The sequence below is a fragment of the Oncorhynchus kisutch genome, linkage group LG6, assembly GCF_002021735.2.
Source record: "Oncorhynchus kisutch isolate 150728-3 linkage group LG6, Okis_V2, whole genome shotgun sequence".
NCBI classification, from domain to species: domain Eukaryota; kingdom Metazoa; phylum Chordata; class Actinopteri; order Salmoniformes; family Salmonidae; genus Oncorhynchus; species Oncorhynchus kisutch.
In genome coordinates, this window is record NC_034179.2 from 3,243,728 (window position 1) to 3,270,023 (window position 26,296).

The 26,296-nt window shown below is 39.4% G+C and overlaps 1 protein-coding gene across 1 annotated transcript in view; it reads left to right on the plus strand.

The window, feature by feature from the left end:
- Positions 1-26,296, plus strand: part of grin3a (glutamate receptor, ionotropic, N-methyl-D-aspartate 3A) — a 134,575-nt gene that overhangs the window by 18,950 nt on the left and 89,329 nt on the right. Inside the window, exon 5 of the mRNA XM_031826006.1 lies at positions 8,726-8,841. Within this exon, the coding sequence (XP_031681866.1) occupies positions 8,726-8,841 (116 nt within the window). The remainder of the gene's footprint in view (positions 1-8,725; positions 8,842-26,296) is intronic.

Genomic DNA, 26,296 nt, shown 5'->3' on the forward strand with positions numbered 1-26,296 from the left:
CCGTTTTGTTACTAAAGCACCTTATACCACTCACCACTGCGACCTGTATGCTCTAGTCGGCTGGCCCTCACTACATATTCGTCGCCAGACCCACTGGCTCGAGGTCATCTACAAGTAAATGCTAGGTAAAGCTCCGCCTTATCTCAGTTCACTGGTCACGATGGCAACACCCACCCGTAGCACGCGCTCCAGCAGGTGTATCTCACTGATCATCCCTAAAGCCAACACCTCATTTGGCCGCCTTTCATTCCAGTTCTCTGCTGCCTCTTAACTGGAACGAATTGCAAAAATCGCTGAAGTTGGAGACTTTTATCTCCCTCACCAACTTCAAACATCTGCTATCTGAGCAGCTAATCGATCGCTGCAGCTGTACATAGTCTATCAGTAAATAGCCCACCCAATTTTACCTGCCTCATCCCCATACTGTTTATATTTATTTACTTTTCTGCTTTTTTGCAAACCAATATCTCTACCTGTACATGACCATCTGATCATTTATCACTCCAGTGTTAATCTGCAAAATTGTAATTATTTGCCTACCTCCTCATGCCTTTTGCACACAATGTATATAGACTCTTTTTTTTCCTACTGTGTTATTGACTTGTTAATTGTTTACTCCATGTGTAACTCTGTGTTGTCTGTTCACACTGCTATGCGTTTATCTTGGCCAGGTCGCAGTTGCAAATGAGAACTTGTTCTCAACTAGCCTACCTGGTTAAATAAAGGTGAAAAAAACAAAAACAATTGAGATGGTTTGGGTTGAGTCAGACCGCAGAGTGAATGAGAAAAAGCCAACAACTACTCAGCATATGTGGGAACTCCTTCAAGACTGTTGGAAAAGCATTCCAGGTGAAGCTGGTTGAGAGAATGCCAAGAGTTTGCAAAGCTGTCATCAAGACGAAGGGTAGCTACTTTGAAGAATATAAAATATATTTAGATTAGTTTAACACTTTTTTAGTTTCTACATGATTCCATATGTGTTATTTCTTAGTTTTGATGTCTTCACTATTATTCTACACAATAGAAAATAGTAAACATTTAGAAAACCTTTTAATGAGTAGGTGTGTCCAAACATTTGACTGCTACTGTAAATATTTGGAGAAGCAATGTCAGAGCGGCATCTACTAAGATACAGTAGAATAGAATACAGTATATACATGTGAGATTAGTAATGTAAGTGACTAGTGTTCTATTATTAAAGTGGCCAGTGATTTCAAGTCTATGTATATAGGAAAGCAGCATCTAATGTGCTAGTGATGGCTGTTTACTGTAACAGTCTGAAGGCCTTGAGATAGATGCAGTTTCTCAGTCTCTCGGCTTGAGTCTGCATTTTAGTTTTGGCTTAGTCTGTCTGGAGTTTGCTTGAGTCTGCATGGAATTGGCTTGAGTATGCCTGGAGTTGGCTTGAGTCTGTCTGGAGTTGGCTTGAGTATGCCTGGAATTGGCTTGAGTCTGTCCGGAGTCGGCCTGGAGTTGGCTTGAGTCGGCCTGGAGTTGGCTTGAGTCGGCCTGGAGTTGGCTTGAGTCTGCCTGGAGTTGGCTTGAGTCGGCCTGGAGTTGGCTTGAGTCTGTCTGGAGTTGACTTGAGTCAGCCTGGAGTTGGCTTGAGTCGGCCTGGAGTTGGCTTGAGTCTGCCTGGAGTTGGCTTGAGTCTGCCTGGAGTTGGCTTGAGTCTGTCTGGAGTTGGCTTGAGTATGCCTGGAGTTGGCTTGAGTATGCCCGGAGTTGGCTTGAGTATGGCTTGAGTCTGCCTGGAGTTGGCTTGAGTCTGCCTGGAGTTGGCTTGAGTATGCCTGGAGTTGGCTTGATTCTGTCTGGAGTTGGCTTGAGTATGGCTGAAGTTGGCTTAAGTATGGCTGGAGTTGGCTTGAGTCTGCCTGGAGTTGGCTTGAGTCTGCCTGGAGTTGGCTTGAGTCTGCCTGGAGTTGGCTTGAGTCTGCCTGGAGTTGGCTTGAGTCTGCCTGGAGTTGGCTTGAGTCTGCCTGGAGTTGGCTTGAGTCTGCCTGGAGTTGGCTTGAGTCTGCCTGGAGTTGGCTTGAGTCTGCCTGGAGTTGGCTTGAGTATGCCCGGAGTTGGCTTGAGTCTGCCCGGAGTTGGCTTGAGTATGCTCGGAGTTGGCTTGAGTCTGCCTGGAGTTGGCTTGAGTCTGCCTGGAGTTGGCTTGAGTCTGCCTGGAGTTGGCTTGAGTCTGCCCGGAGTTGGCTTGAGTCTGCCTGGAGTTGGCTTGAGTCTGCCTGGAGTTGGCTTGAGTCTGCCCGGAGTTGGCTTGATTCTGTCTGGAGTTGGCTTGAGTATGGCTGGAGTTGGCTTGAGTATGGCTGGAGTTGGCTTGAGTCTGCCTGGAGTTGGCTTGAGTCTGCCTGGAGTTGGCTTGAGTCTGCCTGGAGTTGGCTTGAGTCTGCCTGGAGTTGGCTTGAGTCTGCCTGGAGTTGGCTTGAGTCTGCCTGGAGTTGGCTTGAGTCTGCCTGGAGTTGGCTTGAGTCTGCCTGGAGTTGAGTCTGCCTGGAGTTGGCTATATTAAAGCCCCCTAAGGCTGATGTCAGCACTCCCACGGACATTGAATTAGCAAAATACAAAAGTCCTCTTAAAAATCTGTCAGTTTATGCTAGAGAGATAGATGTTTTGCATTGGATGCGTTTCAATCCACTGCATCTGCTTATGTCGTACTTCCGCATCTGCAGTGAAGGGTGACAGAGCTAGACCAGTGTTTGTCAGACCATGAGGCTGCCCATCTGCGGTGAAGGGTGACAGAGCTAGACCAGTGTTTGTCAGACCATGAGGCAGCCCATCTGCAGTGAAGGGTGACAGAGCTAGACCAGTGTTTGTCAGACCATGAGACAGCCCATCTGAGGTGAAAGGTGACAGAGCTAGACCAGTGTTTGTCAGACCATGAGACAGCCCGTCTGAGGTGAAAGGTGACAGAGCTAGACCAGTGTTTGTCAGACCATGAGACAGCCCATCTGAGGTTAAGGGTGACAGAGCTAGACCGATGTTTGTCAGACCATGAGACAGCCCATCTGAGGTGAAAGGTGACAGAGCTAGACCGGTGTTTGTCAGACCATGAGGCAGCCCATCTGAGGTGAAAGGTGACAGAGCTAGACCAGTGTTTGTCAGACCATGAGGCAGCCCATCTGCAGTGAAGGGTGACAGAGCAAGACCAGTGTTTGTCAGACCATGAGACATCCTGAAAGTCTTCTCACAAAATCAATTGCAGTGTCCAAATGGTTTGGCCTACATATTATGACCCCTTCATGGAAGGATGAGACTCTCACGAACCCAACAGTGTTCTCCATTTTGCTCTATGACCCCCCCACAAGCGTCTTGGGACTCATCTGTAGTTGGTACAGCAGATCTGCCAATTTCTGTGTATAGTGTCCAAACATTTTGGACTACACACTAATATGACCACTCTGTGGAAAGGTGAGAATCTCACAAACATGTACATGCCGGTAGTTTTTCTCTTCCCACAGGCCTCACAAGACTTGTCTGAAGGTCCCCCGGTATCATTTGAAAAAATTAATGGAAGTATATATGGAGACGGTTTAATGCCAAAAATACAGGTTTGAATACATTGCAAAAAACCAATGTTTACAGATGTCTTCTTATATCTCTCAGATATAGGACAGACACTTCAGAACAAACTGCCTTTAAAAAATGTTTTGGGGATTCTTTGTTATTCCATGTAGTGAATCTGTTATTCAATGTGTTTTTCATCAAATTATTGTTTAATATGCATTTTTTATACTTCGAGGGGTCTTCAAATTGTAAATCAAATAGCAAATTGTCCTTTGTATGACCTTCTTAAAACAATTCCATATAGCTTAGTAGACCCCCCCCCCTTTCTCCCCCACAGCTTAGACAGAGTTAGACTCTCTTTTAGGGTTAGCTTGAGCCTGCCTGGAGTTGGATTGAGTGTCTGGAGAGCTTGAATCTGCTTGGAGTTGGCTTGAGTCTGCTTGGAGTTGGCTTGAGTCTACCTTGAGAGCTTGAATCTGCCTCGAGTTGGCTTGAGTCTGTCTGGAGAGCTTGAATCTGCTTGGAGTTGGCTTGAGTCTGCATGGAGTTGGCTTGAGTCTGTCTGGAGAGCTTGAATCTGCCTGGAGAAGGCTTGAGTCTGTCTGGAGAGCTTGAATCTGGCTAGAATGGGATTTGCAGTTTTTTAAACTTTTCTATTGGTATATTTAGTTCGAACAGATAAAGTTGAAACCCAGGTCTACTGGGGTGGTATCTATCCACCCCGCCCTTTTGATCCTGTCCAACTCTGCTACCCAATCTGAAACTGTCTCCAACTCTGCAACCCAATCTGAAACTGTCTCCAACTCTGCTACCCAATCTGAAACTGTCTCCAAATCTGCTACCCAATCTGAAACTGTCTCCAACTCTGCTACCCAATCTGAAACTGTCTCCAACTCTGCTACCCAATCTGAAACTGTCTCCAAATCTGCTACCCAATCTGAAACTGTCTCCAACTCTGCTACCCAATCTGAAACTGTCTCCAACTCTGCTACCCAATCTGAAACTGTCTCCAACTCTGCTACCCAATCTGAAACTGTCTCCAACTCTGCTAGCCAAGCTGAAACTGTCTCCAACGCTGCTACCCAAGCTGAAACTGTCTCCAACGCTGCTACCCAAGCTGAAACTGTCTCCAACGCTGCTACCCAATCTGAAACTGTCTCCAACTCTGCTACCCAATCTGAAACTGTCTCCAACTCTGCTACCCAAGCTGAAACTGTCTCCAACGCTGCTACCCAAGCTGAAACTGTCTCCAACGCTGCTACCCAATCTGAAACTGTCTCCAACTCTGCTACCCAATCTGAAACTGTCTCCAGGCATCATCAATATCAAACTATACTTCCGGAAATGAGTAACAGCATTAGTGGTCCTGTGCTTTGTTCACTTTTTTCTTTTTGAAATCTGAAACTGTTTCTCAAGTCATCTCACATCTTCTGTGGAGCAGAGCAGAGCCGAGTTAATGGAGCTGGGTGCTGAGATCGGGTTGACGGAATATACAATATCTTTCTCCCATTGTGCGAGAGGACAGGACTATTCTATGGGAAGACTGGCACTTGCTTTGAAATGTTAAGATCCATTCATTTTGATAAGGAATTGCAAACTGTGTCTGCTTGTCTGAGTTTCATTCAAAAACAGCATTAATATATTTAGTGTTAATAGTTTGTATTTGTATTTATTAGTTCCTGCCAAGGCAGCAGCTACTCTTCCTGGGATTTATTATGGATCCTCATTAGTTTCTGCCACAGCAGCAGCTACTCTTCCTGGGGTTTATTATGGATACACATTAGTTCCTGCCACAGCAGCAGCTACTCTTCCTGGGGTTTATTATGGATCCCCATTAGTTCCTGCCAAGGCAGCAGCTACTCTTCCTGGGGTTTATTATGGATCCCCATTAGTTCCTGCCACAGCAGCAGCTACTCTTCCTGGGGTTTATTATGGATCCCCATTAGTTCCTGCCAAGGCAGCAGCTACTCTTCCTGGGGTTTATTATGGATCCCCATTAGTTCCTGCCACAGCAGCAGCTACTCTTCCTTGGGTTTATTATGGATCCTCATTAGTTCCTGCCAAGGCAGCAGCTACTTTTCCTGGGGTTTATTATGGATCCACACTAGTTCCTGCCAAGGCAGCAGCTACTCTTCATGGGGTTTATTATGGATCGACATTAGTTCCTGCCACAGCAGCAGCTACTCTTCCTGGGGGTTTGTTATGGATACACATTAGCTCCTGCCACAGCAGCAGCTACTCTTCCTGGGGTTTATTATGGATCCCAATTAGTTCCTGCCAAGGCAGCAGCTACTCTTCCTGGGGGTTTATTATGGATCTCCATTAGTTCCTGCCACAGCAGCAGCTACTCTTCTTGGGGTTTATTATGGATCCACATTAGTTCCTGCCAAGGCAGCAGCTACTCTTCCTGGGGGTTTGTTATGGATACACATTAGCTCCTGCCACAGCAGCAGCTACTCTTCCTGGGGTTTATTATGGATCCCAATTAGTTCCTGCCAAGGCAGCAGCTATTCTTCCTGGGGGTTTATTATGGATCTCCATTAGTTCTTGCCACAGCAGCAGCTACTCTTCCTGGGGCTTATTATGGATCCACATTAGTTCCTGCCAAGGCAGCAGCTACTCTTCCTGGGGGTTTATTATGGATCCCCATTAGTTCCTGCCAAGGCAGCAGCTACTTTTCCTGGGGTTTATTATGTATGGATCCACATTAGTTCCTGCCAAGGCAGCAGCTACTTTTCCTGGGGTTTATTATGGATACACATTAGTTCCTGCCACAGCAGCAGCTACTCTTCCTGGGGTTTATTATGATCCCCATTAGTTCCTGCCACAGCATCAGCTACTCTTCCTGGGGTTTATTATGGATCCCCATTAGTTCCTGCCACAGCAGCAGCTACTCCTCCTGGGGTTTATTTTGGATCCCCGTTATTTCACACCAAATATCAAGAAAAAATCTTTACATCAACAACATAGCAATCACTACAAAACATATTGTATGACCTCTTATACACAATATTAGACCCCATGACCTCTGATACACTATATTAGGCCCCATGAACTCTGATACACTATATTAGGCCCCATGACCTCTGATACACTATATTAGGCCAAACCTTTGGAACTTTGGTTTTCCTAGATATGGCTACTATATTGTGATCACTACATCCTATGGATTTGGATACTGCTTTAAAGCAAATATCTGCAGCATTAGTAAAGATGTGATCAATACATGTTGATGATTTCCTTCCTGTGCTGTTTGTAAACTACCCTGGTAGGTTGACTGATAACCTGCACCAGGTTGCAGGCACTGGTTACAGTTTGAAGCTTTTTCTTGAGTGGGGCAGCTTGATGAAAGCTAGTCAATATTTAAATCACCCAGAACATATACCTCTCTGTTGATATGACATACACTATCAAGCATTTCACACGTTATCCAGATACTGACTGTTAGCACTTGGTGGTCTATAGCAGCTTCCCATCAGAATGGGCTTTAGGTGAGGCAGATTAACCTGTAGCCATATTACTTCAACATTATTTAACATTATCCAGATACTGACTGTTAGCACTTGGTGGTCTATAGTAGCTTCCCTCCAGAATGGACTTTAGGAGAGGCAGATGAACCTGTAGCCATATTACTTCAACAGTATTTAGCATTAGATCCTCTCTAGTCTTTACAGGAATGCGGTTCTGAGTATGAACAGCCACACCTCCACCTTTGGCATTCCTGTCTTTTCAGTAGATGTTATAACCATGTATTGCTACCACTGTATCTTCAAAGGTATTAACTAAGTGAGTTTCAGAGATTGTCATAATATGAATGTCATCTGTTACAAGCATATTATTGATTTCATGAACTTTGTTTCTTAGGCTACATATGTTAATATAGGCTCTTTTTTGCCCTTTTCTGGGATGCTTGATTGTTTTCATTGCTTTACTGGGAAGCTTAGCAGAAGTAGATATGCTCATGTTATTTATGTTAGTGCAGGGTGAGCTGCACACAGTGAACTTCCTACTAGGGTACACCGCCTCAGTGCTAACAGTATAACTCTGGTTCAAAAGCACATAATTACTGCATACAATAGCTGTAGGATCAGCAGAGGCATTCAGGACAGTTAGAGGGACATACATTAGGTTACTTACATTGTGTCTTCAAACACCCCTGGGATAATGTACATTATGATGACTCAGTAACACAATGGTAGGTATTAACTGAGCTGGGCTCGGGTCATTGATTTCCAACACAATGGTAGGTATTAACTGAGCTGGGCTCGGGTCATTGATTTCCAACACAATGGTAGGTATTAACTGAGCTGGGCTCGGGTCATTGATTTCCAACACAATGGTAGGTATTAACTGAGCTGGGCTCGGGTCATTGATTTCCAACACAATGGTAGGTATTAACTGAGCTGGGCTCGGGTCATTGATTTCCAACACAATGGTAGGTATTAACTGAGCTGGGCTCGGGTCATTGATTTCCAACACAATGGTAGGTATTAACTGAGCTGGGCTCGGGTCATTGATTTCCAACACAATGGTAGGTATTAACTGAGCTGGGCTCGGGTCATTGATTTCCAACACAATGGTAGGTATTAACTGAGCTGGGCTCGGGTCATTGATTTCCAACACAATGGTAGGTATTAACTGAGCTGGGCTCGGGTCATTGATTTCCAACACAATGGTAGGTATTAACTGAGCTGGGCTCGGGTCATTGATTTCCAACACAGTGGTAGGTATTAACTGAGCTGGGCTCAGGTCATTGATTTCCAACACAATGGTAGGTATTAACTGAGCTGGGCTCGGGTCATTGATTTCCAACACAATGGTAGGTATTAACTGAGCTGGGCTCGGGTCATTGATTTCCAACACAATGGTAGGTATTAACTGAGCTGGGCTCGGGTCATTGATTTCCAACACAATACTAAGCACTTTGTAACACACTTGGGTGCAAGGAACTCTTTTCTTGAAAATATGATCTTCAGTATTCTCACACTTGAACTAGAACCGCCAGGACATTAAACAGAAAATTATGTATTTTGAACGTCTACATTTAAAGGCTGAATTGACTTGAATTGACTTGAATTGACTTGAATTGACTAGAATTGACTTGAATTGACTAGAATTGAAAAAAGAAAAAAACAGAATCATCCCATCCATTTTAGTCAATGTTAGATAGAGGTGCAATTCAGTAGTAAATCTTCTTCTGTTGTTTCAGGCATGATCCACAGCAACTTGATGCTTTCATCATGGACAAGGCCTTACTAGACTACGAGGTGTCTATAGATGCAGAATGCAAGACACTCACTGTGGGGAAACCATTCGCGATTGAAGGCAAGTATATTGACATTAAAAAAATGGTGTTAGTGCCCGGAACGCCCTCTGTACTCTCTTCACTCTAGATATAGAACCACTGGTAGCAAGTATATAGTAAGACAGGGCTAACTAACTACCCGACAGGCTTGTTCTCAATTCAAACCTGAACGCATCAAATTCCAGTTCAATTCTTGAATTTGAATTGAAGTTTTAAACAGGATACAGAAGTGCAATTATAATTTAAATGAAAGGAAATATAATCGAAATCACATAAAACATCAAAGATATCATTATATACATGCATATAAAATATTGATAAAGTAATTTATTTTTAGGACAAAGTGTATGATCAAGGAAAACAAGACCTGTATGAGAAAATTCTAATTTATATTTCATTAATTACTTACATTTTGTTCAATATGTTGAAAATACTACATTTCCCAGAATGCATTCATTTAACCCTGAAGTTGACCCCAAAACCTTAAAAAGCCAAACAAATGAAATGGTTGGTAGAAATATACACGGAGTGGACAAAACATTAGGAACCTGCTCTTTCCATGACATAGACTGACTGGCCAGGTGAATGCAGGTGAAAGCTATGATCCCTTATTGATGTCACCTGTTAAATCCACTGTAGATGGAGGGGAGGAGACGGGTTAAATCATTATTTTTAAGCCTTGAGACAACTGAGACATGGATTGTGTATGTGTGCCATTCAGAGGGTGAATGGGCAAGATAAAATATTTAAGTGCCTTTGAACGGGGTAGGGTAGTAGGTGCCAGGGACACCGGGTTGAGTGTGTCAAGAACCGCAACACGGCTGGGTTTTTCACGCTCAACATTTCCCTGTGTGTATCAAAAACCGTCCACCACCCAAATGACATCCAGCCAACTTGACACAACGGTGGGAAGAATTGGAGTCAACATGGGCGTCCCTGTCGAATGCTTTTAACACCTTGCAGTTCATGCCCAAACTAATTGAGGCTTTTCTGAGGGCAAAAGGGGGTACGACTCAATAGTAGGAAGTTGTTCCTAATGTTTTGTGCACTCAGTGTAATTGGCTATTCTAAGCACTAAGGTTAAACAAGGTTATGAACATTGTTTCCAGAGAAAAGTGATATATTCTTTGCTATCTGGAAGTGTGACCTGTCAGATTCAATATAACTCTCATCTTCTTCTATGGCGGAGTGGAATTTATTTGAATTGTACAGAATTAAATTATTCTTGTTGTCACTCAAACCAAATTACAATGAATTATAATTCTACATCCTGTGGGGCGGATTTAGGCGACATCGGCATCTTACCGGGGGCGACATGGAGCACCTGCACAAAGATAATACAGTTGAAGTTGGAAGTTTACTACACCTTAGCAAAACACATTTAAACTCCTCCTGACAGAGCTTGTGTAACTGAGTCAGGTTTGTAGGCCTCCTTGCTCGCTCACGCTTTTTCAGTTTGCCTCAAATTTTCTATAGGATTGAGGTCAGGGCTTTGTGATGGCCACTCCTATACCTTGACATTGTTGCCCTTAAGCCATTTTGCCACAACTTTGGAAGTATGCTTGGGGTCATTGTCCGTTTGGAAGACCCATTAGCGACCAAGCTTTAATTTGATGTCTTGAGATGTTGCTTCAATATATCCACATAATTATCCTACCTCATGCTGCCATCTAGTTTGTGAAGTGCACCAGTCCCTCCTGCAGTAAAGCACCCCCACAACATGATGCTGCCACCCCTGTGCTTCACGTTTGGGACGGTGTTCTTCGGCTTGCAAGCCTACCCATTTTTTGATGGCAGCATTCGCGTGGAACTGAAAGAGCTAACCACTGCTTTTAATCAGGGCAAGGTGACCGGAAATATGACCGAATACAAACAGTGTAGCTATTCCCTCCGCAAGGCAATCAAACAAGATAAGCGTCAGTATAGAGACAAAGTAGAATCTCAATTCAACGGCTCAGACACAAGAGGTATGTGGCAGGGTCTACAGTCAATCACGGATTACAAAAAGAAAACCAGCCCTGTCACGGACCCGGATGTCTTGCTCCCAGGCAGACTAAATAACTTTTTTGCCCGCTTTGAGGACAATACAGTGCCACTGACACGGCGGCCTCTCCTTCACTGCAGCCGAGGTGAGTAAAACATTTAAACGTGTTAATCCTCGCAAGGCTGCAGGCCCAGACGGCATCCCCAGCCGCGCCCTCAGAGAATGCGCAGACCAGCTGGCTGGTGTGTTTACGGACATATTCAATTAATCCCTATCCCAGTCTGCTGTTCCCACATGCTTCAAGAGGGCCATCATTGTTCCTGTTTCCAAGAAAGCTAAGGTAACTGAGCTAAACGACTACCGCCTCGTAGCACTCACATCCGTCATCATGAAGTGCTTTGAGAGACTAGTCAAGGACCATATCACCTCCACCCTACCTGACACCCTAGACCCACTCCAATTTGCTTACCGCCCAAATAGGTCCACAGACGATGCAATCTCAATCACACTGCACACTGCCCTAACCCACCTGGACAAGAGGAATACCTATGTGAGAATGCTGTTCATCGACTACAGCTCGGCATTTAACACCATAGTTCCCTCCAAGCTCGTCATCAAGCTCGAGACCCTGGGTCTCGACCCTGCCCTGTGCAACTGGGTACTGGACTTCCTGACGGGCCGCTCCCAGGTGGTGAGGGTAGGCAACAACATCTCCACCCCGCTGATCCTCAACACTGGGGCCCCACAAGGGTGCGTTCTGAGCCCTCTCCTGTACTCCCTGTTCACCCACGACTGCGTGGCCACGCACGCCTCCAACTCAATCATCAAGTTTGCGGACGACACAACAGTGGTAGGCTTGATTACCAAATACGACGAGACGGCCTACAGGGAGGAGGTGAGGGCCCTCGGAGTGTGGTGTCAGGAAAATAACCTCACACTCAACGTCAATAAAACTAAGGAGATGATTGTGGAATTCAGGAAACAGCAGAGGGAACACCCCCCTATCCGCATCGATGGAACAGTAGTGGAGAGGGTAGCAAGTTTTAAGTTCCTTGGCCTACACATCACAGACAAACAGACAAACACGGACAGCATCGTGAAGAAGGCGCAGCAGCGCCTCTTCAACCTCAATAGGCTGAAGAAATTTGGCTTGTCACCAAAAGCACTCACAAACTTCTACAGATGCACAATCGAGAGCATCCTGGCAGGCTGTATAACCGCCTGGTACGGCAACTGCTCCGCCCACAACCGTAAGGCTATCCAGAGGGTAGTGAGGTCTGCACAACGCATCACCGGGGGAAAACTACCTGCCCTCCAGGACACCTACACCACCCGATGTTACAGGAAGGCCATAAAGATCATCAAGGACAACAACCACCCAAGCCACTGCCTGTTCACCCCGCTATCATCCAGAAGGCGAGGTCAGTACAGGTGCATCAAAGCTGGGACCGAGAGACTGAAAAACAGCTTCTATCTCAAGGCCATCAGACTGTTAAACAGCCACCACTAACATTGAGTGGCTGCTGCCAACACACTGACTCAACTCCAGCCACTTTAATAATGGGAATTGATGGGAAATGATGTAAAATATATCACTAGCCACTTTAAACAATGCTACCTAATATAATGTTTACATACCCTACATTATTCATCTCATATGTATACGTATATACTGTACTCTATATCATCTACTGCATCTTTATGTAATACATGTATCACTAGCCACTTTGTTTACATACTCATCTCATATGTATATACTGTACTCGATACCATCTACTGTATCTTGCCTATGCCGCTCTGTACCATCACTCATTCATATATCTTTATGTACATATCCTTTATCCACTTACACTTGTGTGTATAAGACAGTAGATTTGGAATTGTTAGTTAGATTACTTGTTGGTTATTACTGCATTGTCGGAACTAGAAGTACAAGCATTTCGCTACACTCGCATTAACATCTGCTAACCATGTGTATGTGACAAATAAAATTTGATTTGATTTGATTTAAACACAATTATGGTCATTATGGTCAAACAGTTCTATTTTTGTTTCATCAGACCAGAGGACATTTCTCCAAAAAGTACGATCTTTGTCCCCATGTGCAGTTGCAAACCGTAGTATGTTTTTTTTATGGCGGTTTTGGAGCAGTGGCTTCTTCCTTGCTGAGTAGCCTTTCAGGTTATGTCGATATAGGACTCGCTTTAGTTTGGATATAGATACTTTTGTACCCGTTTCCTCCAGAATCTTCACAAGGTCTTTTGCTGTTGTTCTGGGATTGATTTGCACTTTCACACCAAAGTACGTTCATCTCTATGAGACAACACGTCTCCTTCCTTCCTAGAACGCGTCTCATACCTTGATCTGGATGACGGCTGCATGGTCCCATGGTGTTTATACTTGCGTACTATTGTTTGTAAAGATGAGCGTGGTACCTTCAGGCATTTGGAAACTGCTCCCAGGGATGAACCAGACCTGTGGATCTCCCCACCAAAATGTCTGAGGTCTTGGCTGATTTCTTTTGATTTTCCCATGATGTCAAACATAGAGGCACTGAGTTTGAAGGTAGGCCCTGAAATACATCCACAGGTACACCTCCAATTGACTCAAATTATGTCAATTAGCCTATCAGAAGCTTCTTTAGCCATGATGGAAGTTTCTGGCATTTTCCAAGCTGTTTAACAGTACGGTCAACTTAGTGTATGTAAACTTCTGACCCACTAGAATTGTGATAGTGAATTATAAGTGAAATAATCTGTCTGTAAACAATTGTTGGAAAAATTACTTGTGTCATGCAGAAAGTAGATGTCCTAACCGACTTGCCAAAACTATAGTTTGTTAACAAGAAATTTGCGGAGTGGTTGAAAATGAGTTTTAATGACTCCAACATAAGTGAATGTAAACTTCCGACTTCAACTGTATATAATTATAATATTCCAAATGGTGACATTTGTGCGATCGGTTTCCTATTGCTCATTTGCACATCACGTCAATGATATCATGTCACCGTGTGGGACTGCGGATCAATTAACCTTGTCGGAGTGGGCGCTCTGATTCTAGGCTACTGCTTGGGAAGGTCTCCCACTCAGAAGTACGAGATGGGGAAGGGGGGCGGAGGTAGGTTGACCTCAGGTCTTCCCACTGGAATCCCGAGGTAGGGGGAGCGGGGAATCTATTAAATAGCCTCTAACTTTGTACAGTACTAATGCAATTAGTTGTCCATAATGTAATAATCAAGTTCTCTTTATAAGTGTGTTATTCTATTGGACTGTAGCATTTTACTGTTAGTGGACTGTAGCATTTTACTGTTAGCATTATCTTTATAAGTGTGTTATTCTATTGGACTGTAGCATTTTACTGTTAGCATTATCTTTATAAGTGTGTTATTCTATTTGTGTGAATTTAGTTTTATTTGTGTGGTTTTTGTTAGCAATCGGGTAATAGTGTAATAGTGTAATAGTGTAATAGTGTAATAGTGTAATAGGGTAATAGTGTAATAGTGTAATAGTGTAATAGTGTAATAGTGTAATAGTGTAATAGTGTAATAGTGTAATAGGGTAATAGTGTAATAGTGTAATAGTGTAATAGTGTAATAGGGAAATAGGGTAATAGTGTAATAGTGTAATAGGGTAATAGTGTAATAGGGTAATAGTGTAATAGGGTAATAGTGTAATAGTGTAATAGGGTAATAGTGTAATAGTGTAATAGTGTAATAGTGTAATAGTGTAATAGTGTAATAGTGTAATAGGGAAATAGGGTAATAGTGTAATAGTGTAATAGGGTAATAGTGTAATAGTGTAATAGTGTAATAGGGTAATAGTGTAATAGTGTAATAGTGTAATAGGGTAATAGTGTAATAGGGTAATAGTGTAATAGTGTAATAGGGTAGTAGTGTAATAAGGTAATAGTGTAATAGGGTAATAGTGTAATAGTGTAATAGGGTAATAGTGTAATAGTGTAATAGTGTAATAGTGTAATAGGGTAATAGTGTAATAGTGTAATAGGGTAATAGGGTAATAGTGTAATCGGTTAATAGGGTAATAGTGTAATAGTGTAATAGTGTAATAGTGTAATAGTGTAATAGGGTAATAGGGTAATAGTGTAATCGGTTAATAGGGTAATAGTGTAATAGTGTAATAGTGTAATAGGGTAATAGTGTAATAGTGTAATAGGGTAATAGTGTAATAGTGTAATAGTGTAATAGGGTAATAGGGTAATAGTGTAATAGGGTAATAGGGTAATAGTGTAATAGTGTAATAGTGTAATAGTGTAATAGGGTAATAGGGTAATAGTGTAATCGGTTAATAGTGTAATAGATTAATAGTGTAATAGGATAATAGTGTAATAGGATAATAGTGTAATAGGGTAATAGTGTAATAGTGTAATAGGGTAATAGGTTAATAGTGTAATAGGGTAATAGTGTAATAGGGTAATAGTGTAATAGTATAATAGGGTAATAGGTTAATAGTGTAATAGGGTAATAGGTTAATAGTGGAATAGTGGAATAGTGTAATAGGTTAATAGTGTAATAGGGTAATAGGGTAATAGTGTAATAGGGTAATAGGTTAATAGTGTAATAGTGTAATAGGTTAATAGTGTAATAGTGTATTCGGGTGATAGTGTAATCGGGTATTAGGGTAATAGGGTAGTAGTGTAATAGTGTAATAAGGTAATAGTGTAATAGGGTAATAGTGTAATAGGGTAATAGGGTAATAGTGTAATAGGGTAATAGGTTAATAGTGTAGTAGTGTATCAGAGTAATAGGGTAATAGTGTAATAGGTTAATAGTGTAATAGGTTAATAGTGTAATAGTGTAGTAGTGTACCAGGGTAATAGGGTAATAGGTTAATAGTGTAGTAGTGTATCAGGGTAATAGGGTATAGTGTAATAGTGTAATAGGTTAATAGTGTAATAGGGTAATAGGGTAATAGTGTAATAGGGTAATATGGTAATAGGGTAATATGGTAATAGGGTAATACGTTAATATTGTAATAGGTTAATAGTGTAATAGGGTAATATGGTAATAGGGTAATATGGTACTTGGGTAATAGGTTAATATTGTAATAGGTTAATAGTGTAATAGGGTAATATGGCAATAGGGTAATAGGTTAATAGTGTAATAGGGTAATAGTGTATCAGGGTTATAGGGTAATAGTGTAATAGGTTAATAGTGTAATAGGTTAATAGTGTAATAGGGTAATAGTGTAATAGGGTAATATGTTAATAGTGTAATAGGTTAATAGTGGAATAGTGGAATAGTGGAATAGGTTAATAGTGTAATAGGGTAATAGGGTAATAGGGTAATAGGTTAATAGTGTAATAGTGTAATAGGTTAATAGTGTAATAGGTTAATAGTGTAATAGTGTATTAGGGTAATAGTGTAATAGGGTATTAGGGTAATAGGGTAGTAGTGTAATAGTGTAATAAGGTAATAGTGTAATAGGGTAATAGTGTAATAGGGTAATAGGGTAATAGTGTAATAGGGTAATAGGTTAATATTACCAATGACTGGAACGAACTACAAAATCTCTGAAACTGGAAACACTTATCTCCCTCACTAGCTTTAAGCACCAACTGTCAGAGCAGCTCACAGATTACTGCACCTGTACATAGCCCACCTATAATTTAGCCCAAACAACTACCTCTTTCCCAACTGTATTTAATTTTAATTAATTTATTTATTTTGCTCCTTTGCACCCCATTATTTTTTATTTCTACTTTGCTCATTCTTCCATTGCTAAACTACCATTCCAGTATTTTACTTGCTATATTGTATTTACTTTGCCATCATGGCCTTTTTTGCCTTTACCTCCCTTCTCACCTCATTTGCTCACATTGTATATAGACTTGTTTATACTGCATTATTGACTGTATGTTTGTTTTTACTCCATGTGTAACTCTGTGTCGTTTTATCTGTCGAACTGCTTTGCTTTATCTTGGCCAGGTCGCAATTGTAAATGAGAACTTGTTCTCAACTTGCCTACCTGGTTAAATAAAGGTAAAATAAAAAATAAAATAAATAAATAAATAAAAATAGTGTAGTAGTGTATCAGAGTAATAGGGTAATAGTGTAATAGGTTAATAGTGTAATAGGTTAATAGTGTAATAGTGTAATAGTGTAGTAGTGTATCAGGGTAATAGGGTAATAGGTTAATAGTGTAGTAGTGTATCAGGGTAATAGGGTAATAGTGTAATAAGTTAATAGTGTAGAGGGTAATAGGGTAATAGTGTAATAGGGTAATAGTGTAATAGGGTAATAGTGTAATAGGGTAATAGGTTAATAGTGTAATAGGGTAATATGGTAATAGGGTAATATGGTAATATGGTAATAGGGTAATACGTTAATATTGTAATAGGTTAATAGTGTAATAGGGTAATATGGTAATAGGGTAATATGGTACTTGGGTAATAGGTTAATATTGTAATAGGTTAATAGTGTAATAGGGTAATATGGCAATAGGGTAATAGGTTAATAGTGTAATAGGGTAATAGTGTATCAGGGTTATAGGGTAATATTGTAATAGGTTAATAGTGTAATAGGGTAATAGGTTAATAGTGTAATAGTGTAATAGTGTAATAGGGTAATAGTGTAATAGGGTAATAGTGTAATAGGGTTATAATAGGGTAATATGGTAATAGGGTAATAGTGGTAATAGGTTAATAGTTAATAGTGTATCAGGGGTAATAGTGTAATAGGTTAATTAGTGTAGTAGTTGTATCATGGTAATCGGTAAATAGGGTAATAGGAATAGGGTAATAGTGTTACTAGGTTAATAGTGTAATAGTGTAAGGGTAATAGGGTAATAGGGTTAATAGTGTAATAGGTTAATAGTGTAAAGGTATCAGGGTATAGGGTAATAGGTTAATAGTGTAGTAGTGTATCATGTAATAGGGTATAATATGTAATAGGTTAATAGTGTAATAGGTTAATAGTGTAATAGTGTAATAGGGAAATAGGGTATAGGGTAATAGTGTAGAGGGTAATAGGGTAATAGGGTAATAGTGTAATAGGGTAATAGTGTAATAGGGTAATAGTTAATAGTGTAATAGGGTAATATGGTAATAGGGTAATATGGAATAGGGTAATATGGTAATAGGGTAATACGTTAATATTGTAAATAGGTTTAATAGTGTAATAGGTTAATAGTGTAATTGGGTAATAGTGTATCAGGGTTATAAGGTAATAGTGTGTACTAGGTTCAATAGTTGTAATAGGTTATAGTGTAATAGGTTTAATAGGGTAATAGTGTGTAATAGGGTAATATGTTAATAGTGTAATAGGTAATAGTGGAATAGTGGAATAGTGTAATAGGTTAATAGTGTATAGGGTAATAGTGTAATAGGGTAATAGGTTAATAGTGTAATAGTGTAATAGGTTAATAGTGTAATAGTGTATTAGGGTAATAGTGTAATAGGGTATTAGGGTAATAGGGTAGTAGTGTTAAAGATGTAATAAGGTTATATTTTAATAGGGTAATAGTGCAATAGGGTAATAGGGTAATAGTGTAATATGGTAATAGGTTAATAGTGTAGTAGTGTATCAGAGTAATAGGGTAATAGTGTAATAGGTTAATAGTGTAATAGGTTAATAGTGTAATAGTGGTAATAGTGTAGTAGTGTATCAGGGTAATAGGGTAATAGGGTAATATGTTAATAGTGTAGTAGTGTATCAGGGTAATAGGGTAATAGTGTAATAGGTTAATAGTGTAATAGGTTAATAGTGTAATAGTGTAATAGTGTAATAGGGAAATAGGGTAATAGGGTAATAGTGTAGAGGGTAATAGGGTAATAGGGTAATAGTGTAATAGGGTAATAGTGTAATAGTGTAATAGTGTAATAGGGTAATAGGTTAATAGTGTAATAGGGTAATATGGTAATAGGGTAATATGGTACTTGGGTAATAGGTTAATATTGTAATAGGTTAATAGTGTAATAGGGTAATATGGCAATAGGGTAATAGGTTAATAGTGTATAAGGGTTATAGGGTAATAGTGTAATAGGTTAATAGGGTAATAGGGTAATAGTGTAACAGGGTAATAGGGTATTAGTGTAATAGGGTATTAGTGTAATAGGGTAATAGGGTAATAGGGTAATAGTGTAATAGTGCAATAGGGTAATAGTGTAATAGGGTAATAGCGTAATAGGGTAATAGTGTAATAGTGTAGTAGTGTATCAGGGTAATAGTGTAATAGGGTAATAGGTTAATAGTCTAATAGTGTAATAGTGTAATAGGGTAATAGTGTAATAGGTTAATAGGGTAATATGGTAATAGGGTAATATGGTAATAGGTTAATAGTGTAATAGGGTATTATGGTAATAGGGTAATATGGTAATTGGGGCAATAGGTTAATATTGTAATAGGTTAATAGTGTAATATGGTAATAGGGTAATAGGTTAATAGTGTAATAGGGCAATGGGTGGTAATAGTGTATTGGGGTAATAGTGTAATAGGGTAATAGTGTAATAGGGTAATAGGGTATCGTGTATAGGGTAATAGGGTAATAGGGTAATAGTGTAATGGGGTAATAGTGTAATAGGGTAATAGGGTAATAGTGTAATAGTGTAGTAGTGCAATAGGGTAATAGTGTAATAGTGTAATAGGGTAATAGGGTAATAGTGTAATAGTGTAATAGGGTATTAGGGTAATAGGGTAGTAGTGTAATAGTGTAATAAGGTAATAGTGTAATAGGGTAATAGTATAATAGTGTAATAGGGTAATAGGTTAATAGTGTAGTAGTGTATCAGAGTAATAGGGTAATAGTGTAATAGGTTAATAGTGTAATAGGTTAATAGTGTAATAGTGTAGTAGTGTATCAGGGTAATAGGGTAATAGTGTAATAAGTTAATAGTGTAGAGGGTAATAGGGTAATAGTGTAATAGGGTAATAGTGTAATAGGGTAATAGTGTAATAGGGTAATAGGTTAATAGTGTAATAGGGGTAATATGGTAATAGGGTAATATGGTAATATGGTAATAGGGTAATACGTTAATATTGTAATAGGTTAATAGTGTAATAGGGTAATATGGTAATAGGGTAATATGGTACTTGGGTAATAGGTTAATATTGTAATAGGTTAATAGTGTAATAGGGTAATATGGCAATAGGGTAATAGGTTAATAGTGTAATAGGGTAATAGTGTATCAGGGTTATAGGGTAATATTGTAATAGGTTAATAGTGTAATAGGGTAATAGGTTAATAGTGTAATAGTGTAATAGGGTAATAGTGTAATAGGGTAATAGTGTAATAGGTTAATAGGGTAATATGGTAATAGGGTAATATGGTAATAGTGTAATAGGGTAATAGTGTAATAGGGTAATAGGGTAATAGTGTAATAGTGTAGTAGTGCAATAGGGTAATAGTGTAATAGTGTAATAGGGTAATAGGGTAATAGTGTAATAGTGTAATAGGGTATTAGGGTAATAGGGTAGTAGTGTAATAGTGTAATAAGGTAATAGTGTAATAGGGTAATAGTATAATAGTGTAATAGGGTAATAGGTTAATAGTGTAGTAGTGTATCAGAGTAATAGGGTAATAGTGTAATAGGTTAATAGTGTAATAGGTTAATAGTGTAATAGTGTAGTAGTGTATCAGGGTAATAGGGTAATAGTGTAATAAGTTAATAGTGTAGAGGGTAATAGGGTAATAGTGTAATAGGGTAATAGTGTAATAGGGTAATAGTGTAATAGGGTAATAGGTTAATAGTGTAATAGGGTAATATGGTAATAGGGTAATATGGTAATATGGTAATAGGGTAATACGTTAATATTGTAATAGGTTAATAGTGTAATAGGGTAATATGGTAATAGGGTAATATGGTACTTGGGTAATAGGTTAATATTGTAATAGGTTAATAGTGTAATAGGGTAATATGGCAATAGGGTAATAGGTTAATAGTGTAATAGGGTAATAGTGTATCAGGGTTATAGGGTAATATTGTAATAGGTTAATAGTGTAATAGGGTAATAGGTTAATAGTGTAATAGTGTAATAGTGTAATAGGGTAATAGTGTAATAGGGTAATAGTGTAATAGGTTAATAGGGTAATATGGTAATAGGGTAATATGGTAATAGGTTAATAGTGTAATAGTGTATCAGGGTAATAGTGTAATAGGTTAATAGTGTAATAGGTTAATAGTGTAATAGTGTAGTAGTGTATCAGGGTAATAGGGTAATAGGTTAATAGTGTAGTAGTGTATCATGGTAATAGGGTAATAGTGTAATAGGTTAATAGTGTAATAGGTTAATAGTGTAATAGTGTAATAGGGAAATAGGGTAATAGGGTAATAGTGTAGAGGGTAATAGGGTAATAGGGTAATAGTGTAATAGGGTAATAGTGTAATAGGGTAATAGGTTAATAGTGTAATAGGGTAATATGGTAATAGGGTAATATGGTAATAGGGTAATATGGTAATAGGGTAATACGTTAATATTGTAATAGGTTAATAGTGTAATAGGTTAATAGTGTAATTGGGTAATAGTGTATCAGGGTTATAAGGTAATAGTGTAATAGGTTAATAGTGTAATAGGTTAATAGTGTAATAGGTTAATAGGGTAATAGTGTAATAGGGTAATATGTTAATAGTGTAATAGGTTAATAGTGGAATAGTGGAATAGTGTAATAGGTTAATAGTGTAATAGGGTAATAGTGTAATAGTGTAATAGGGTAATAGGTTAATAGTGTAATAGTGTAATAGGTTAATAGTGTAATAGTGTATTAGGGTAATAGTGTAATAGGGTATTAGGGTAATAGGGTAGTAGTGTTAAAGATGTAATAAGGTTATATTTTAATAGGGTAATAGTGCAATAGGGTAATAGGGTAATAGTGTAATATGGTAATAGGTTAATAGTGTAGTAGTGTATCAGAGTAATAGGGTAATAGTGTAATAGGTTAATAGTGTAATAGGTTAATAGTGTAATAGTGTAATAGTGTAGTAGTGTATCAGGGTAATAGGGTAATAGGGTAATATGTTAATAGTGTAGTAGTGTATCAGGGTAATAGGGTAATAGTGTAATAGGTTAATAGTGTAATAGGTTAATAGTGTAATAGTGTAATAGTGTAATAGGGAAATAGGGTAATAGGGTAATAGTGTAGAGGGTAATAGGGTAATAGGGTAATAGTGTAATAGGGTAATAGTGTAATAGTGTAATAGTGTAATAGGGTAATAGGTTAATAGTGTAATAGGGTAATATGGTAATAGGGTAATATGGTACTTGGGTAATAGGTTAATATTGTAATAGGTTAATAGTGTAATAGGGTAATATGGCAATAGGGTAATAGGTTAATAGTGTAATAGGGTAATAGTGTATAAGGGTTATAGGGTAATAGTGTAATAGGTTAATAGGGTAATAGGGTAATAGTGTAACAGGGTAATAGGGTATTAGTGTAATAGGGTATTAGTGTAATAGGGTAATAGGGTAATAGGGTAATAGTGTAATAGTGCAATAGGGTAATAGTGTAATAGGGTAATAGCGTAATAGGGTAATAGTGTAATAGTGTAGTAGTGTATCAGGGTAATAGTGTAATAGGGTAATAGGTTAATAGTCTAATAGTGTAATAGTGTAATAGGGTAATAGTGTAATAGGTTAATAGGGTAATATGGTAATAGGGTAATATGGTAATAGGTTAATAGTGTAATAGGGTATTATGGTAATAGGGTAATATGGTAATTGGGCAATAGGTTAATATTGTAATAGGTTAATAGTGTAATATGGTAATAGGGTAATAGGTTAATAGTGTAATAGGGCAATGGGGTAATAGTGTATTGGGGTAATAGTGTAATAGGGTAATAGTGTAATAGGGTAATAGGGTAATCGTGTAATAGGGTAATAGGGTAATAGGGTAATAGTGTAATGGGGTAATAGTGTAATAGGGTAATAGGGTAATAGTGTAATAGTGTAGTAGTGCAATAGGGTAATAGTGTAATAGTGTAATAGGGTAATAGGGTAATAGTGTAATAGTGTAATAGGGTATTAGGGTAATAGGGTAGTAGTGTAATAGTGTAATAAGGTAATAGTGTAATAGGGTAATAGTATAATAGGGTAATAGGGTAATAGTGTAATAGGGTAATAGGTTAATAGTGTAGTAGTGTATCAGAGTAATAGGGTAATAGTGTAATAGGTTAATAGTGTAATAGGTTAATAGGTTAATAGTGTAGTAGTGTATCAGGGTAATAGGGTAATAGTGTAATAGGTTAATAGTGTAATAGGTTAATAGTGTAATAGTGTAATAGGGAAATAGGGTAATAGGGTAATAGTGTAGAGGGTAATAGGGTAATAGGGTAATAGTGTAATAGGGTAATAGTGTAATAGGGTAATAGTGTAATAGGGTAATAGGGTAATAGGTTAATAGTGTAATAGGGTAATATGGTAATAGGGTAATATGGTAATTGGGTAATACGTTAATATTGTAATAGGTTAATAGTGTAATAGGGTAATATGGTAATAGGGTAATATGGTACTTGGGTAATAGGTTAATATTGTAATAGGTTAATAGTGTAATAGGGTAATATGGCAATAGGGTAATAGGTTAATAGTGTAATAGGGTAATAGTGTATCAGGGTTATAGGGTAATAGTGTAATAGGTTAATAGTGTAATAGGTTAATAGTGTAATAGGTTAATAGGGTAATAGTGTAATAGGGTAATATGTTAATAGGGTAATATGTTAATAGTGTAATAGGTTAATAGTGTAATAGGTTAATAGGGTAATAGGGTAATAGTGTAACAGGGTAATAGGGTATTAGTGTAATAGGGTATTAGTGTAATAGGGTAATAGGGTAATAGGGTAATAGTGTAATAGTGCAATAGGGTAATAGTGTAATAGGGTAATAGTGTAATAGTGTAGTAGTGTAATAGGGTAATAGTGTAATAGGTTAATAGGGTAATATGGTAATAGGGTAATAGGGTAATATGGTAATAGGTTAATAGTGTAATTGGATATTATGGTAATAGGGTAATATTTATTTATTTATTTGTATTTAATTTACCTTTATTTAACCAGGTAGGCAAGTTGAGAACAAGTTCTCATTTACAATTGCGACCTGGCCAAGATAAAGCAAAGCAGTTCGACAGATAAAACGACACAGAGTTACACATGGAGTAAAAACAAACATACAGTCAATAATGCAGTATAAACAAGTCTATATACAATGTGAGCAAATGAGGTGAGAAGGGAGGTAAAGGCAAAAAAGGCCATGATGGCAAAGTAAATACAATATAGCAAGTAAAATACTGGACTGGTAGTTTTGCAATGGAAGAATGTGCAAAGTAGAAATAAAAATAATGGGGTGCAAAGGAGCAAAATAAATAAATAAATTAAAATTAAATACAGTTGGGAAAGAGGTAGTTGTTTGGGCTAAATTATAGGTGGTCTATGTACAGGTGCAGTAATCTGTGAGCTGCTCTGACAGTTGGTACTTAAAGCTAGTGAGGGAGATAAGTGTTTCCAGTTTCAGAGATTTTTGTAGTTCGTTCCAGTCATTGGCAGCAGAGAACTGGAAGGAGAGGCGGCCAAAGAAAGAATTGGTTTTGGGGGTGACTAGAGAGATATACCTGCTGGAGCGTGTGCTACAGGTGGGAGATGCTATGGTGACCAGCGAGCTGAGATAAGGGGGGACTTTACCTAGCAGGGTCTTGTAGATGACATGGAGCCAGTGGGTTTGGCGACGAGTATGAAGCGAGGGCCAGCCAACGAGAGCGTACAGGTCGCAATGGTGGGTAGTATATGGGGCTTTGGTGATAAAACGGATTGCACTGTGATAGACTGCATCCAATTTGTTGAGTAGGGTATTGGAGGCTATTTTGTAAATGACATCGCCAAAGTCGAGGATTGGTAGGATGGTCAGTTTTACAAGGGTATGTTTGGCAGCATGAGTGAAGGATGCTTTGTTGCAAAATAGGAAGCCAATTCTAGATTTAACTTTGGATTGGAGATGTTTGATATGGGTCTGGAAGGAGAGTTTACAGTCTAACCAGACACCTAAGTATTTGTAGTTGTCCACGTATTCTAAGTCAGAGCCGTCCAGAGTAGTGATGTTGGACAGGCGGGTAGGTGCAGGTAGCGATCGGTTGAAGAGCATGCATTTAGTTTTACTTGTATTTAAGAGCAATTGGAGGCCACGGAAGGAGAGTTGTATGGCATTGAAGCTTGCCTGGAGGGTTGTTAACACAGTGTCCAAAGAAGGGCCGGAAGTATACAGAATGGTGTCGTCTGCGTAGAGGTGGATCAGGGACTCACCAGCAGCAAGAGCGACCTCATTGATGTATACAGAGAAGAGAGTCGGTCCAAGAATTGAACCCTGTGGCACCCCCATAGAGACTGCCAGAGGTCCGGACAGCAGACCCTCCGATTTGACACACTGAACTCTATCAGAGAAGTAGTTGGTGAACCAGGCGAGGCAATCATTTGAGAAACCAAGGCTGTCGAGTCTGCCGATGAGGATATGGTGATTGACAGAGTCGAAAGCCTTGGCCAGATCAATGAATACGGCTGCACAGTAATGTTTCTTATCGATGGCGGTTAAGATATCGTTTAGGACCTTGAGCGTGGCTGAGGTGCACCCATGACCAGCTCTGAAACCAGATTGCATAGCAGAGAAGGTATGGTGAGATTCGAAATGGTCGGTAATCTGTTTGTTGACTTGGCTTTCGAAGACCTTAGAAAGGCACGGTAGGATAGATATAGGTCTGTAGCAGTTTGGGTCAAGAGTGTCCCCCCCTTTGAAGAGGGGGATGACCGCAGATGCTTTCCATTCTTTGGGAATCTCAGACGACACGAAAGAGAGGTTGAACAGGCTAGTAATAGGGGTGGCAACAATTTCGGCAGATAATTTTAGAAAGAAAGGGTCCAGATTGTCTAGCCCGGCTGATTTGTAGGGGTCCAGATTTTGCAGCTCTTTCAGAACATCAGCTGAATGGATTTGGGAGAAGGAGAAATGGGGAAGGCTTGGGCGAGTTGCTGTTGGGGGTGCAGTGCTGTTGTCCGGGGTAGGAGTAGCCAGGTGGAAAGCATGGCCAGCCGTAGAAAAATGCTTATTGAAATTCTCAATTATGGTGGATTTATCAGTGGTGACAGTGTTTCCTATCTTCAGTGCAGTGGGCAGCTGGGAGGAGGTGTTCTTATTCTCCATGGACTTTACAGTGTCCCAGAACTTTTTTGAGTTAGTGTTGCAGGAAGCAAATTTCTGCTTGAAAAAGCTAGCCTTGGCTTTTCTAACTGCCTGTGTATAATGGTTTCTAGCTTCCCTGAACAGCTGCATATCACGGGGGCTGTTCGATGCTAATGCAGAACGCCATAGGATGTTTTTGTTTTGGTTAAGGGCAGTCAGGTCTGGGGAGAACCAAGGGCTATATCTGTTCCTGGTTCTAAATTTCTTGAATGGGGCATGTTTATTTAAGATGGTTAGGAAGGCATTTAAAAAAAATATCCAGGCATCCTCTACTGACGGGATGAGATCAATATCCTTCCAGGATACCCCGGCCAGGTCGATTAGA